Source organism: Astyanax mexicanus, chromosome 11, assembly GCF_023375975.1.
Source record: "Astyanax mexicanus isolate ESR-SI-001 chromosome 11, AstMex3_surface, whole genome shotgun sequence".
Classification (NCBI taxonomy): Eukaryota; Metazoa; Chordata; class Actinopteri; order Characiformes; family Acestrorhamphidae; genus Astyanax; species Astyanax mexicanus.
Window position 1 is genome coordinate 2,562,741 of NC_064418.1, and position 17,261 is coordinate 2,580,001.

At 36.8% G+C, this 17,261-nt stretch overlaps 1 protein-coding gene across 1 annotated transcript; it reads left to right on the top strand.

The window, feature by feature from the left end:
* The first annotated feature begins 1,144 nt into the window (after window positions 1–1,144).
* Window positions 1,145–16,145, top strand: acp6 (acid phosphatase 6, lysophosphatidic). The gene is made up of 11 exons (XM_022665656.2): window positions 1,145–1,268; window positions 3,235–3,467; window positions 3,926–4,054; window positions 5,105–5,235; window positions 8,132–8,211; window positions 9,281–9,368; window positions 12,074–12,206; window positions 12,865–12,965; window positions 13,327–13,419; window positions 14,505–14,670; window positions 15,508–16,145. The coding sequence occupies exons 2-11, from the start codon at window positions 3,246–3,248 to the stop codon at window positions 15,664–15,666; spliced, it is 1,302 nt and encodes a 433-aa protein (XP_022521377.1). The 5' UTR covers window positions 1,145–1,268; window positions 3,235–3,245; the 3' UTR covers window positions 15,667–16,145.
* The last annotated feature ends 1,116 nt before the right edge of the window (window positions 16,146–17,261 follow it).

The following is a 17,261-nucleotide window of genomic DNA, read 5'->3' on the forward strand; positions in this document are numbered from 1 at the left end:
GGTTCTATTTGCAGCGCGTTTTTCTATTTGCTGCGCCTGTGTTGTAATTTTGATGGATGTGTTTTGTGCTTTTGCAGCGCTTTTCAATTTGCACTGCGCAGGGCTTTCTCGGCCACCGTATTTCAGCAAATATTCACAACTGCAATATCATATCTTCATCGACAATAAAAGCTACTGCTGTATTTCAGGTCAAAATAAAATCATTTCTGCCAGTGGTCAAACTGATTTGTTGTTGAGTGGATTTATTTTCTGTAAAAAGGTAAAACTTCACAATGTCAGTTTTAAGACAATATCACTGAGGAATTACTGTGCAGTATCAAGAATTAAGACTGCTAAAAGCCTGAAAAATTATGATACTTTAACAATCAATTTTATTGTTTATTTAAACATTGCAGCATCCACATTTTTAATTATTATACGGACTGACGATACAAATAAGCACATTTTTGGAGTGTACTCATTCATTTTTTGAATGAGTACACTCCAAAAATGTGCTTATTTGTATCGTCAGTCCGTAAACATTTATTTTTTCATTGTGTATTTTTTCCTTTTTCTTTTTTTTTTTTGATTGATCTTTTTTTAGACTTGAAGAGGAGATTTCCCTCAAAGTCCATTATATATTATATATATTTTGATGACCCTTTATTTGACCACAAGGAGAGATTTATAGTAAATTTGATTAATTTTATATACACAATTACATACTTTTAAATTAATTTAATATTTTTTATATACACAAAACGAAATACCCTTATTAAAAACATTTGTTTATTGAGACTTATAGAATTATATACACATATTAACTAATTTTCGACAAATAAAAAATTAAATGTCATTAATCCATATATAATTTATTGCTTTTCAATTAATATGAATCCATTTTTTTATATTTGCTTTTGTATTTTATATATATACTGTTTGTTTTGTACTTTTTCTGTATTTTAGATGTTATTTTGTGCAACAAAAAATAATATTAATAATAGTAAAATGCGTCATGTTTACGACGCATTTTATACCGTCTTTACGGTAAACCATGACGCCTTGCTGATGTAAGAAAGTATTTTTGGGAATTGTAGTTTTTTCTGCTTTTACCGGCTCTATACACGCACGAGTTTAACACAGTATGAGAACTACATGTTCCAGTGAACTCTGTAATCCAGTCAGGTCATGCCTTTTCAAAATAACTACCCAAAGTTTGGCAACAGGAATGAATGTGTCTGTGAGCGCTGAGAGGCAGAAGTAGATCCACGGTATTAATCAGCGGAACGGTGAGTAACCCGGCTTTTATCAGCATTTCTCTAATAATACTGAATATTTACAGCCTGCGGGTCTTTATTAGAGCTGTGAATAAGAATAATCCAGAACAGCAGACCCGAATGAGAGCCTGACCCGGCTCAGTATACTAACCAGTCTATTTATTAGTTTAAACTGGTGGTAAATGAGGAATTTTAAACAGCTCTGGTACTTTGGAACAGGATACTGGACTCCAGCCAGTGAGAAAAGGCCAGATGATGACAGAGATGACAGTCAGGCTTTATGGCGGCTGTTTAACTATCTAGTTACCTATCATATCCAACTACAGCAGATCTTACCCAACTACAGCCGGACCTGTAACAGTATAACAGTGTAGGAGTGTATACTGACTGTATTTACAGTTTTTTTTTCAATTGCTAACACGCTAAAAAGACATGTGTAGCACAGTTATTTATACTGATAAACGATAAGAGTGGAGTGGACTGGAGACTCTACTCTAGTCTCCAAATCTCTAAACTACTTTTCTGCTTTTACACACATTTTACAATTCACAAAAAGACACACAAGATGAGCAAATATATGTGTCACCTGAACAAACTACTCAATGCTTAAAAGTTACCACTTTAATCAGGAAAAAAAAGTTGTATGATAAAAAGATCACAGGTCAGCAACTTTTTACAATAACAGTGAAAGACACTGCAGAGAGAAGAAGAGGGCGAGGAGGAGTGATAGAGAGAAAGAGAGTGAGAGATGAAGGAAGAGAGAGGGAAGAGTGAGAAAGAGAGGAGGACGAGTGAGAGGGGGAGGAATAGAGAAAATAGGAGGAGAAAGAGGGTAAGAATGAAAGAGGGAGAAAGAGTGAGAGAGGGAGGGAAAAAGAGAGTTGAAGAAGAGTGAAGGGGGGAGAAAGTGAGAGAATGAGAGAGGGAGGAAAAGTGAGAGAATGAGAGAGGGAGGAAGAGTGAAAGAATAAATGAGGGAAGGAGGAAAAGTGAGAAGGGAGGAAGAGAGAGAAAGAAAGAGTGAGAATGAGAGGGGGAGGAAGAGTGAGATAATGAGTGAGGGAGGAAGAGTGAGAATGAGAGAGAGGGAAGAGTGAGAGAAAATAAGAGTGAGAGAATGAGAGAGGGGGAAGAGTGAGGTAAAGGAAGAATGAGAAAGTGAGAAAGAGTGAGAGGGAGGAAAAGTGAGAGAATGAGAGAGGGAGGAAAAGTGAGAGAATGAGAGAGGGAGGAAGAGTGAAAGAATAAATGAGGGAAGGAGGAAAAGTGAGAGGGGAGGAAGAGAGAGAAAGAAAGAGTGAGAATGAGAGGGGGAGGAAGAGTGAGATAATGAGTGAGGGAGGAAGAGTGAGAATGAGAGAGAGGGAAGAGTGAGAGAAAATAAGAGTGAGAGAATGAGAGAGGGGGAAGAGTGAGGTAAAGGAAGAATGAGAAAGTGAGAAAGAGTGAGAGGGAGGAAAAGTGAGAGAATGAGAGAGGGAGGAAAAGTGAGAGAATAAGAGAGGGAGGAAGAGTGAAAGAATAAATGAGGGAAGGAGGAAAAGTGAGAGGGGAGGAAGAGAGAGAAAGAAAGAGTGAGAATGAGTGAGGGAGGAAGAGTGAGATAATGAGTGAGGGAGGAAGAGTGAGAATGAGAGAGAGGGAAGAGTGAGAGAAAATAAGAGTGAGAGAATGAGAGAGGGGGAAGAGTGAGGTAAAGGAAGAGTGAGAAAGAGTGAGAGGGAGGAAAAGTGAGAGAATGAGAGAGGGAGGAAGAATGAGAGAATGAGAGAGGAAGAGGGTGGGAATAAAAAAGGAAAAGTAAGTAACAAAATCAGAGAATCTAAAGCTAAAGCTGTATGTAGTTTTGGTTGCAGTATGTTATTTTGTAGGATGAGGAATTGTGCCGGTTGGGTTGAAGTTTTGTAAATTGTAATGAAAAGTGAAAAATATTGGTTCTCTGTGTTCAGGGTGTTTTACCGGGTGTTTCTCTCCACAGGGTGGATCATCATGAGGAGCTGGTGGGCGCCGCTGAGTGTTTTAAGCACAGCAGGTCTCGGCTCGACTTTCTGGTGGCAGAAAAAAGCTGACCCTGTTCAGACTGATTTGGATTCATGCAAAGATCCTCCGAGCTCTGAGCAGTCTTCCTCTCAGTACGAGCTCAAGCTGGTGCAGGTTCTGTTCAGACACGGAGCGAGAACACCACTGAAATCTATACCGGATGTTTTAGAGGTGAGAAGGTAGCTCAGAAAAAGCAGCTTAGCTAACATAGGTGACCCTGATCCTGTAGAGTTAGATATTCATTCTGTAGAATACAGTTCCAGACCATAATGAAGAGTTCATAAAAAAAAACAGATAATGGTACTATATGGTTAAAGTATAGCATTTATCTGCTTTTGTGAATTTACTTTTAAAGTCTGTCATGATAGTTACTTTTTCATGTGGTTATTCATGGAGTGAATTTTGTGCCAAAAGTTATACCCAAAAAAATAGGTATCAAAAGGAAAAAGTGAATGTAAAAAAATATATATAGCAAGTATACAGCTCTGGAAAAAAATATGAGAGCAATTCAGTTTCTGAATCAGGTACCTGTCAGTCTAAAAATGAGACCAGTGGAGATTCAAGGGGAACATATTGTTTAGGTTGATTATAAAATTAAAACAGATTATTGTGTGTGTTCTTTTTTTCAGGCGCAGTGGGTTCCTGACCTACTGGAGGTTCCAAATCATACCAACATTGATTATGTGGTTACAGATCTACAGGGGGGCCCTCGACCCAATGCACTGGTGGAGGATAATTACAGATCCAAAAAACTGTCGGTAAATGCATTTATGCTTTTATTAAACAGAGTAGCAGAATTGAATTAATGACAAAAGTTTAGATTAGGATTAAAGCAGAAGTATAAATCAAGTTGTATCAGAGAGTCGAATAGAATAGAAAATGAGTCATTAATAAGCATCTTAGCGTCTTGCCCTATAACCCTATAACATAATCGCAAGGTTCAATATATATATATACATATATACATATATACATATGTATATATGTATATATATATATTAAAAAACACAAAATTCCTTTTTTTCTTTTCATTAATTGGATTTAAAAAATCACAAAATATGTATCATCATGCTGGAACGTGTAATATTGCCACTGCTGTGCTGAGATCAGTTCTGTTATTGCTGTTTTTATTGAAAGATTTTGAGTTAAAGAAGACGAGAAAATACAGTCTGTTTGGTTATAAACACTCCGCCAGTTAAAATAGTTCCATTGCTGCTCTGTTTGTAGCTGTGCTGTTTGGCTTGTAAGCGCTGCATTGTTGCTAGGTTACCTGTATGTGGCGGAGTAATACATGGATAGATTCGGTTGCAGTGTATTACCGGCTGATAATGGCACTCTCAGCTAATCACATTGCAGGGTCAGAAATAACTGAGGTATAATGAATGATAAATATATACTAGTTTTTAGTTGGGTAAACTTAAGAAAACACCTCTGTAAGTAAAACCATACAAGTCAGATATATATTGTATGAATACATCTATACTTTCAAAACAATAAAACAAAAGCTTTTCACAGCTTAAGCTTTTCCACAATAAGCAGCCCCTGTTCAGCCATACATCACATGAGTGTTGTGGGCGGGTTTTGCTAGAAGCAGGGGGTACACTAGGTTTTGTGGTTGTGAGCAGGCTAGAATAGGCATGGTTAAATCAAGATAAATCAAGAAAAAAAAATCATAAATTTATCAGTGTGCAGTGATTTAGCTAGTGCTCTGGAGGATGTGATTATAATAATAATAATGGAGGTTATAATGGCACAATCCTCAGGCTAATTAAGGACATAATTGACCTACTGACCCCTTTTTCATGTAGGGTGGCACATATCCGGGTCAGCTGACCACAGTGGGCATGCAGCAGCTGTATGATCTCGGGGTGAGGCTGAGGAAGAGATATATACAGGATGTGGCCTTTCTTACACCGTCCTTCAGCAATAAAGAAGTTTAGTAAGTTATACACAACCTTTATTTACGTTTCTTATGTGATGCCACTGTATGACATGAACACCAGTATTTTAGTTACTGTTTTTATTCACCAGTTAAACATTTGGGCAACACTAAAATTCAGTGTTTTTCCATTATTTTAAGCGTTTCTGCATTTTAGATTAATATAAAGTCATTTAAACTATGAAGAAATACGTATTTTTATATTTCACATTCTTCAAAGTAGCATCTCTTGCTTGGATTAGACAGTTTTGCACATCTTGGCAGCATTTTCTCAGTTAGTTTTATGAGGTAGAGTCTCCTGAAATTCAGGCTTTCAGTTAACAGCTGTGCTGAACTCATCAAGAGTTAATTTGGAATAAAAAAAAAATCTTGTCTCTTAATGTGTTTGAGAGCTAGGCCTGTCATGATAAGATTTTTTGTGGACGATATATTGCCACTGACACAATGATAATAGATAACAGATTAGCATAAAAAAAGTAATGAAAAAAAATATTTTTTTTAAAGACAACAACATTTGAATTAATCATTTACTATAATTAATTTAGGTATTATATACTTATTTCTTTACCTACTTTAGTCCACAAAGTGTGTGTATGGTGTCACAGTTATTAAAGCATGACTGGATAAAATACTGTTCACGGTTTTATATATATATGTCACATGTGTCAAACACAAGGCCCGCGGGCCAAATGTGGCCCGCCACGTCTTTTTATGTGGCCCGCGAGAGCTTGTAAGATCTTAGTGTCTATAATAAATAGGTCAGAAGCGTCCTTTGACCGAAAAATACATTTCCCACAATGCTTGTCGATTGTATTACCCGCAAAGTTACGGCTTACTGCCACTACACGGCAGTGTAGTCATTGATGTGGAAACCCTGCCGGAGGGAAGGTGTAACTTCGCGGGTGGAATTGACACATATAAATGTTTATCCCATAATGTCCAGAAAAAGAGAAGTTGATGCAGACGGACGGCTGTGCTTCAAGGCGAAAGACCGGTATGCCTTTTGTGTTACGAAGAGTGTTACTGACCAAAATAAACGCTTTTTAGGAGAGATATAAGTTCTGTGTAAATATTTATAAGACAATAGCTGACAAAATCTGTTTTAATGACGTTAATAAACATCACTGTGACAGCGCTAGTCGCAGTTTCACCGCAGCAAAGTACGAGGACGTGAATCACTTATCTAACCAGCCTTTACTGATTTCTGCCCTCAATAACCCTTTCAATAACCTCCAATAGCCTTTAATAGTCTTCAGTAGCCTTCAACAGTCTAACCTTGCAGCCGTGGTGTGTCCACTAAACTCCGTAGTTATAAACATCCTGAGGTTAGCAGCGCGATAACTGACCTGTTTATAATGTAATCCCAGCAGTGATTCATGCTCTAAACGGCTGCTGTTAGCTGATTGGGCTGAAAGATGAACTGTAGAGAGCTGTATTATTCGGTTACAAAAATCTTTATTTCATACACAGAAGAACTTAAAATTTTTAAAAACGCTCCAGACTGGCTGAGCTGAGCCCTGTAGCCCGTGGCTGGGCTGTAGCTCTGACTCAGTAAAGACTGCGGACTTGTGGTGCTGCTGCTGCAGCTCCCACTAGTGGTTGGATGAGGAACTGCTAAATCTGAGGAAATGCTATGTTCTTAACAGCTCACAATTTTTGATTTTATATTTATTAAGCCTTATTTCAGTTAATAATTTCAAAGTTAATATAACTTGATGTCATTTCTATTCACTTGAATAGTTTGGTTCTTGATTGATGGAGTTTTTGGATTTCATGACATGACAAATTAAAAGGATTTATGTTAATAGAGCAACAAGCAAACATTTTTTCCATGCAACTGTAATATTTGATTGAATAAATAATATATTGAGAGTTATTTAACATTAAGGAGTAATTACATTCATTTACATATATTACATTTGGTTACATTTTATTACATTTATAAGTTACATCTGGCCCTCGGAGGACAGCCAATATGCCAATGTGGCCCTCGGCCAAAATGAGTTTGACACCCCTGATATATGTGTACAAACATACAAATACAAATAAATAGACAATAGACAATAGATAATAGATATCACCATTATCAAGAATGACTGAGGTCATGTTCATGTATTGTACGATAAATCGATATTGCAGTTATTGTGACAGGCCTACTGAGAGCATCAGTTGTAAAGGTGTGAAGAGGTAGATTTGGTCAGTCAATCAGCATACCATCAAAAATGCTGAATGATGAAACTGGCACTCATCAAGACTGCAACAGGAAAGGAAGAGCGAGAGTTTCCTCTGTTGTACAGGATGAGTTTTTCAGAGTTACCAGTCTCAGAAACCTCAAGTTAACAAACAGCCCCCAGATAAGAGCATCTAAATACTTCTTCAGAGAGTATTTTGGTTTATTTAACACTTGTTTTAAGTTACTACATGATTCCTTATGAGTTCCTTCATAGTTTGAATTATTTCACTGTTCATTTACTGCGTAAAAAATATATATATACTACAGCGCATAATTGGCCTCCCTGTGTCTGACTGGGTAGTATGACCTCCTGATGACTCAGCACAATGGTAGCCAACACAGGCATCTTTAAGTTGACTTGTGGACAGAATTGGTATGGTCAGCATTTGCAGCAATGTGGTGAAAAATGCAGTTGACTGGCTTCATGTGATGCGGTGAAAACACATGAAGCACAGGCATGATGTCAAAAAAGCTATTTAAGCAATTTAAGTGGGGAACTCACTCATTCTTGAGGGTTAAACTGGTGAAAAAAACAGTGTTATTGTAATTATTAGTCTTGAAATTCTCTGTGAGCATCCCTATATTTTATATTTTACTTTAAAATACAGTTCTGTAAGAGTTTTGTTGACTGCCTGTTTGAGTTTTGAGTCTTTCTGTCTGCAGCATTCGCTCAACCAACATTATTCGCACCATCGAGTCGGCCAAATGTCTGGTGGCGGGGCTGTATCAGCAGAAACAGACAGGTAAGTACAAACTCAGTGTGTGTCTGTGTGTATGTTTGTATTTTTTTTTTTTATTCTTATCAAAAAACATATGCTTTTAAAGTCAAATGAGCGCTGGATGTTAATCTACACTAATCTTGAGATTTCTCTCCTGCATTAAAGCGCTTCTGCTTCTGTTTCTGTACAGTAAGCTTAGATTTCCAGATTTACTCTAAGGCTGGGTGCAGCAGCATTAAATGCCGCCCGAGAGCTTTACACTGAGGAACCCTGAGTGTTCTTGTAGGCCAGGGCGATATTAGCTTGTGTTTTAACACTGTTAACGTGTTTACTTCAGTCCAATATATTCACCTCTGAATGGCAAAAGAGCTAACATTTAGCGCAGTTAGTGGCTAATGCTAATGCTGCTCCAGCAGTGCTAGCTGAGGTTAGCAGCAGGCTACAAGTCAGATAGAAACTTCTGGAGAAACTTTACTGAAACTCCTGTATAACTCTGTACTTCAGTGGAGTGGCTTTACTGTTACTTAATAACTGACTGGTAGAATTCATACATAAAGATTATAAGGCACACTGACGATTTTTGGTAAAAAATTTAATGTGTTTACGAGACCTGCTAAATTAAAAAGGAAACATAGCGACACCCTTGTTTGTTGCTTAAAATGTGCCTCGTAATTCAGTATACAGTATTTATTATTTTATAAATACTGCTTTAAGCTTAAGCAAACTATTGTGTTGTATAATTTTTCAATTAATCACTTGTTTATTAAGTGATCTAAAATGAAAGTATTATTATCTGAGATAATGTCTAAGTCACACAGTGGTTAACAATAATGATTGGATTAATAAAAAAATACTGGCTCCGCTCAAAAATTATGGAAAAATCCTTTGCCCTTTGCTTATGTTGACCAGTTCTCCAGCCTGCACTAGTTTATTCCGACCTCTGGTGTTCAAATAAAGCGGCTGCTAGAGATGGTCTAATAAACAGAATGTACAATCATCTGTTCCCATGATGCGCCATCTCAAAGTCCCTCATTATACCCCTATTACATAAAAACATCCTGTCTTTTATTTTCTTTCGTTTTATTTTTTTCAGATGTAGTTTCTATCCTCACAGAGGAGGCGGAGAGAGAGATCCTCTACCCGAACTACCATGGATGCAAACAGCTCAAGCTGCGCAGTGGGTATGTTCTTCAGAAGGCTGAGAAAGTACATCCTGTGAATTAATGTTTAATTTTTAACTTTGCTCAAAAACCTACAACCTTGTGAAAAGGCCAAAAATTTATTGAACAGTATTGAGAGATAAAGATAATAATAAAAATAATTGCAATTATTTTTTTAAGAATGTAGTTGTTATGTGAGAAAGAGAAAAAAGAAAAAGATAGGACACATATGCCCTAATAAATACTGTCTTTTTCCCACTCCTTCATGCAGAATTCTCTCAGTTGTGTTATGTATAAGGGGGTTCTTGTGTGCACACAGCCTGTATCAAATCACCCTACAGCATCTTAACACAATTAAGATAAGATCTAGGCTTTGACTTGGCTATTCCTGAACTCAACATTTATGTCTTTGGAGACATTACTTGGAGGATTGACTGGACAGTTTTGGGTCATCGCCATGTTGCATGATCCATCTCCATTTTGGCTCCAGTTTTAGACTTTAGAATTTTTTCTTCTTAAATTTTCTTTAAGCGTCTGCTGATACCATGAATAATTTGATTCATAGATTCTGTGATTTATTTTGTAAATAGAAAATAGTAAATAGATGCAGAATGTAAGTCACCATATAATTTATATGAATATTTTTTTTAAAACAGTCAAACTAAACTAATGTCTGAAGTTTATATAAAGCAGGCTATTTATAATTTAAATACTATTACAGTTATTTTTAAAGTAAATTTCGAATGTATTAAAAAATATATATTTATTTGCTTGTTTATTTACATTACCTCAGTCTTTACAAATATTAAAATATATACATATGTTTAAAACATATGTTCATAAAGTGTTCATTCAACTGCAGTTTGCTAACAGCAGAACCTCTGTATGTTACTCTGTGAGACAATGCACACAGCTAGCACAGTGTAGACCACTGCTTGTCTGTGAACACAATGGTTGCTATTCTTATTATTGTTATTAAACAATTACTTTTCTATTGTGCTATTAATCTAATAATTCAACAATTCAGAATTCTTTAAGTCTCTCCACACTCTGACTCGTGAATGTGCTCGGTGAGGTCTGGGCCTGTGAGCTGCGTGCCAGAATAAATTAGGTCATTGGTTGTCTTAGCGCAATTTATCAATTTCATTGTCTGGGTGAAGTGGGTCAGGCAGTGAATGCTCATTTTTTAAATCAAGTGTCTCTATCTCTGCCCATTCACTATTAAAAAACACTAGTAGTATGTAAAACCTTTGCATGTTTGAGTCTTTTATGTAAAATCTGAATTTATCTGAATTTATACAGCAACTAGGCCCAATCCCATTTCACCCCTTTGGCCCTACCCTCTTTTTTTCTAATGTAACCCTTCTTCTTGGAACAGAGTAAGAAGGGGAAGGGGTGAAATCCTGGAAAATGCTTGAATTTTAAAATTCTGTTTTCCAGGCCTGGAAAGTGCTGGAATTTTAGAGAAAGCGCTTGAAAATGCTTGAAATACGAACTACATTTACTTTACAATAAATAACTATCTGTCTAAATAAATCCGCTTAAAGAGTGTAAAATAAAAAAGGCTTTAATTGCTTCTCCTTCTGCTGTTAACAAACACAATTCTGGTTGTGTTTACGTAACATAATACCATCTCTTGCAGTGTGACAAAAAAACAATCAATAATTTTGAGTATATATATATATGTTCAAAATTATCTCAACTCATCCTGAATTTGCATTACTACAGTAACTCAATCAGCTCAATCAAATGAATAGGTTAACATGTGGTGAAGAACATTGGTATTTAAATTGTGTGAAACTGACACAAATAAATCCATAATTCCTGCTATTTACTTACTTAGGAGTATTCTGTTTCTCAGTAGCATAGTTGCTGTGAAGTGTGGAGAATAATTTTGCGATATATTGAATATTGTTGAATCGCAGTTTTGAGATATCACTGTTATCATCAATCAGTCATCATTTTCCACAGCTGAACGGTGCTTGGAGAACTTGAAAATGGGCCTTGAAATGCTTGAAAACTGCTTAAATCTTACCTTATCTTACCTGCTCCAAGCACCTGATACGTCAGAAGCGCTAAAAGTTCAGCAACCTAGCTGCTGCTGCTGGTTAACTAGTTTAAACTTTAGGATGTCTTCAAAAAGGAGGGAGATGGTGCAGAAATTAATCATACTTTTGTCCATTCCTTCATTCTTAACTCTGTGATAGGGAGCTGAAATTAGCTTTGATTTGCTTTTCTTTTATTTTATTTTCTTTTATTTTATTTTTCCGTTCCTGCTTAAATGCTGAAGCCCCTTCAGCTGGCTGTTGCAGCATTTAAGATGGAACGGAAATGTTAAAGTTAGGTAGCAAGTTACATACTGTGATTAACTACCAGAGATCTTCTTTATGCTTTGGCATAAAACATTAAAACTATGCATTAAACTATGGTAATATAGGGTTTCTTTGGTCGCTTCTTCCGTCATCTTACAAGTGATTCTCATACCCCTCAGTTTGAAATGTGCTAAATCTGATAAATCTCTGTATGAAGGGCTAACAACCCCCTATCCCTTCTGACTAACCTACCCCTCCAGGCTACAAGAATCAGGACGAGGGGTAAGGGGTAGGCCCAAGGGGTGAAATGGGATTGGGCTTTATTGTACTGGCTCTATTTGACTATTTGACTTGTCTGATTACCGTTTGATCATAGTCTGATTCTGATTGGCTGTGATGTGGTTGTGCTTGCAGTTATCGCTGGGCAGAGTCGTCCACGTTGCCAGATATCGCTTCAGACCTTCAGAGCATTCAGAGCGCACTGGGGGTCCAGCCTGAGCAGCACCTTGACTTCATCCTCATCAGAGACGACATGGTGGCCAGAGAGGTTCTAAACAACACCACACTGACCTTCTGTTACTTTGTGGAAGTTTGTTAGAGATGAGCAGATCTCAGACCAAACTTACATTTTGATTGACCATTTTAAATCAATGTATGAATTTAATTTATTATGTTGGAGACAATCTTTGTTCATGCCCCTTTTTTAATACCTCTAAAACATTTAATACAAGGCATTCCCCTGTATTTAAAAGATTATTAGACTCATATTCAGACATGAACACGCATTACCTGCATTACCACTTACTGCATTACATCATTAAATATAGGGATATTATTACTAAGACCATTAGTAATTTGATCTTATTGGTTCAATGTACTTAATAATCGTTACCATATCTGATTTTACCTTTTTGCATATTAAGAGAGGAACTTAAGCTTTCCATTACATATATCTCAGAGTTTAACCATCTTTATGTTATCGCTTTCTTGTTGTCTAATAGAAGAACTAGCATTAGTTTCCTATTCCTATCTTGAGGATCTGTACTTTTTGTCACATAGAAAAATATTAACACACTTACATACTACCATATTAATTCCATATATGCAAAATATAAAACCACAAATACGAGGGAGACATTGCTGGTGTCTTTTCACTCTTTTTATTTTACTTTTCTCTGTTTGCATCCCTCTCTCTCTCTCTGTAGACTCATGGGCTGCCGTGTCCTGCAGTGCTGCACAGCTGGAGGGCCAGAGTAGAGCAGAGGGCTGTGGATATGATCTACCACATCTATGATCCAGCCAACAGGTGAAACAAACTGATTTATATTCATATGTAACTGATTTGTAACCACCCCTAGAGATTATGGTGTGCTTTCTATCCCATGACTTGTGGCATGAGTCAATGAATGTTTACAATGAATGTTGAATATATGATTTATTCATTTCTAGGCACAATTTAAAATTTACATTTTGCTCTCTAAAGATCAGGGGCCTTATTGATAAAGCATTTGTATGGAGTTGTAATACGAGGCTAGGTCAGCTGTGCACATATACAGTAGAAGCAGATTGTGATTTATAAAGTGTAACAGCGTTCAGGTGTGCATATGCACACCTTTTTGGGGTGTACGAGTTTTCAATAATTTATTTTGTGGTTGTTTTATATCCAGGGTGAATCTACAGCTGTGTGTTGGTCCTCTCCTTCACACATTCCTCAACAACATGGAAATGAATGTTCAGAATAACGCCTTGATTAAAGACCGGTGAGTGCACGTGTTGTGAAGGTGTATGAAGGTGTAGTCAACCTCTGTATATTAATCTTTAATCTTACAGCAAATAATCCAACAGTAAAGCACCGTCTCACCTGTCTTAAGATCCGAACTTCCTAGTTTGCTGAAACCAACAGAGAGCAGTCTTTTCGTCTTTTCTTTTTATATCTTATCTACCTGATTAGTGGCATGATTTGTATTAACTGAGAGCTGCAGCCCTCTAGTGTTACAGACTAAAAATGCCAGAGCAACAGAATTGTTAGAATTGCATTTGTCGGTACCACTTTAAAATAAGACTACCTTTATAAAGGGTTTATAAATGGTTTGCAATTTTAGTTTATTAATGTTACTAACTAGGTTGTAAATGCTTTAAAAAGCATTAATAATCAGTTATAACACATACGTAGAAAAGGCAACATTATAGACGGCTGTGGGTTCACTATTTGGCAAACAACAGGTCATTGTTGCCCTTTCTACGTATGTGTTATAACTGATTATAAATGATTTGTAAGGCATTTACAACCTAATTAGTAACCATTAATAAACTCCTTGTAAACCATTTAGAAACCCTTTATAAAGGTAGTCTTATTTTAAAGTGGTACCCATTTGTCTTTATGGCTATGTTCACATTTACCATTTTTTTATTTATTCATTTTTTTATTTTTTTACCTTAATGTGACAAATGATCAAATAACCGTGGACATGCAACCTGTGATTAGACTGGATTTTTATGCATTTATGCTTAGTGCTTTTAGTGATCTCATTATCAGCCAGAATCTAACTGTTAGTTTTCATTCTTTCACAGAGCAGTGTACGTGCCCAAATCACACTCAGAATTCTTGTTGTTATTTTCTGAACAATAGAATATCACTTACAGAGTTTGTATTTTTTTGGTTAATCTGATTTAAGCGTATCCCAATCACTTTATTTAATATTCCTTAATTGTACCAAAATCTAAAGTATGTGAAAGTTAAAAGAGTTTAATGTGTTGAAATACTTCCTAAAGAATCGTTACAGAATTAAGTTCCATTAATCAACGTTCAGAAATGTACACTCCCATTGTATGTTTTCTGAATAAGGAAGCTGTTCCTGTACTCGGCACACGACACCACGCTGATGCCGTGCCTGATGGCGCTCGGAGTGTTTGATATGAGATGGCCTCCGTATGCTGCTGACATCACTTTAGAGCTGTACCAACACCGCAAAACCAACCAGCACTATGTTAAAGTTTCTTACGTTGGTCAGGTAAGAGCCTTAATTCATACACTAATATTAATATACAATATTAAAAGCATTAATATACTCTAACGGTTAGTTACTTAATATTTAATTCAGTCCTGCTGGCAAATGAAATCCGCATCTTTATTAAAGTTGTTATCAGCAGAGGGAAGCTGTAAGATATGAAGTGCTGTAAGATTTAGTGGGAAAACAAAACTGCACTGACTTTAGACTTGATAATAAAACACAGTGGATCAACACCAGCAGATGACAGACATGTCTCTCCAAACCATCACTGATTGGTGGAAACTTCACACTAGACCTCGAGCAGTTTGGACTGTGTCTCTCCACTCTTCCTCCAGACTCTGATCCCTTGATTTACTTTAAATGAAATGTAAAATTTACTGATGATCAGTGATGGTTTGGAGAGACATGTCTGTCATCTGCTGGTGTTGATCCACTGTGTTTTATTATCAAGTCTAAAGTCAGTGCAGTTTTGTTTCCCCACAAAATCTTACAGCATTTCATATCTCACAGCTTCCCTCTGCTGCTGATAACTTTTATGGAGATGCAGATTTCATTTTCCAGCAGGACTTGGCACACTGCCCACACTGCCAAAAGTATCAGTTGGTCTTATATAATATTCGAATTTACTGAGACACTGATTTTTGGCTTTTCATTAAATAAACGCTTAAAATAGATCACTCTGTATGTTTTAATATATCTATATAATATATGCGAGATGCACTAGTATATATCTTTCAGCTATATAACCTAATTTACAGTATGTTGTTTATGCTCATTGTATTTATTAATTAATTCATTCTTCGTTCGTCCTTTTAATGTTCATGTTTTTCTCTGCAGGATCAGAAGATTCCGGGCTGCAGTGATGTTTACTGTCCGTTGGAGGAGTTTAAGCAGGCGATGTCCAAATACGCTCTGCCTGAGGAGAGCTACCGTACCCTCTGCAACAGCACCCAGGACGTCCCGGAGCGTTCATCCAGCGCCACCTCCCGCCTCTGAGAACTCTCTCCCATCCGTCCAGCTAAACCCACACCTGCTCTGCTCTGTTACCTTTCAGTTCAGGACGGCTGTGGTGGAAAACAGGCAGCATTTATTAAGAACTTAATTGAGACGAAGGCCAGAAGGCCTTAATATTGTGAGAACTGAGAATATTGTGTGTTTATTTAGACTAATTTAAGATACTTTTATTATGTTATAAATCAATTAAAACAATGAAACTATGATATAAAGATCTCATCGCAGGCCAGATCAGGAAATGAAAACAGAAGTGATTTTTCTTTATTGATAAGGTTTAATGGTAATCAGAAATCTCTCACTCAGGATTCTGCAAAAAATTTCATGTACATTTGATTGTCCATGCAACAGGACTTGTGCTCACATTTTGCACTTCCCTCCAAAAGGGGGCATTTTACTGCGTGTGTGTGTGTGTGTGTTTGTGTGTGTGTTTGTGTTAGTGTTTTAAAAGATTATTTGGATAATTTAGTGTTTCTGTGTTTCTTTTTTTAACATTTTAAAAAGTGATTTCTGATTTAAATTGAAATTTTCTCCCAATTTATCTGCCCAATTTTCCCACCCATTCAGCTGTATATCCCCCTATCACTAGTGATGCTCCAACACCTGGGGGTTAAGACTAGCAGATGCCTCCTCCAATACATGTGAAGTTAGACACCGCATCTTTTGAGCATTGCTGAGTAGCATCACAGCACTAACGCTCGGAGGAAAGCGCAGCGACTCGGTTCTGATACATCAGCTCACAGACGCAGCCTTGTGCTGATCCACATCACCCTAGGAGTGATGAGGGGAAAGAGAGAGTGCCATCTACTGTACTGTACCCACCCAGAGAAAGAGAGCAAGACCAATTGGGCTCTCTCAGGGCTCCAGCAGCTGATGACAAGCTGCTTCTAATAATAGTGGCAGCATTTTAGACTGCTGGACTACTAGTTTATTCTATAAACTACAGACAACATTTGTCCCAAATTCCAAATAAAAATATTGTTATATAGAGCATTTATTTGCAGAAAATAAGAAATGACTAAAATAACAAAAAAGATGCAGAGCTTTCAGACCTAAAAAAATGCAAAGAAAACAAGTTCTATATTCATACAGTTGTAAGAGTTCAGAAATCAATATTTGGTGGAATAACCCTGGTTTTTAATCACAGTTTTCATGCATCTTGGCAATCATGTTCTCCTCCACCAGTCTTACACACTGCTTTTGGATAACTTTTATGCTTCTCACTCCTGGTGCAAAAATGCAAGCAGTTCAGTTTGGTGGTTTGATGGTTTGTGATCATCCATCTTCCTCTTGATTATATTCCAGAGGTTTTTAATTTGGTAAAATCAAAGAAAATTATCATTTTTAGTGGTTGTTTAATATTTTTCAGAGCTGTATGTTTTAGTACATGTGGGCTAAATGTTCGTTTTTTAATATGTGGACCACTTTTGGCTCACATGCTGGCTGCCAGCTCTAACAGTGGTCCAGCAGAGTCATATCTTGGCCAAAAATGGCCCACATCAGCATCCCCACGCTAACATCTAAAATACCTCTATAGTTCTCTGTAGTCGACAAGATAGGTGAAGAAATGATCACTGTAA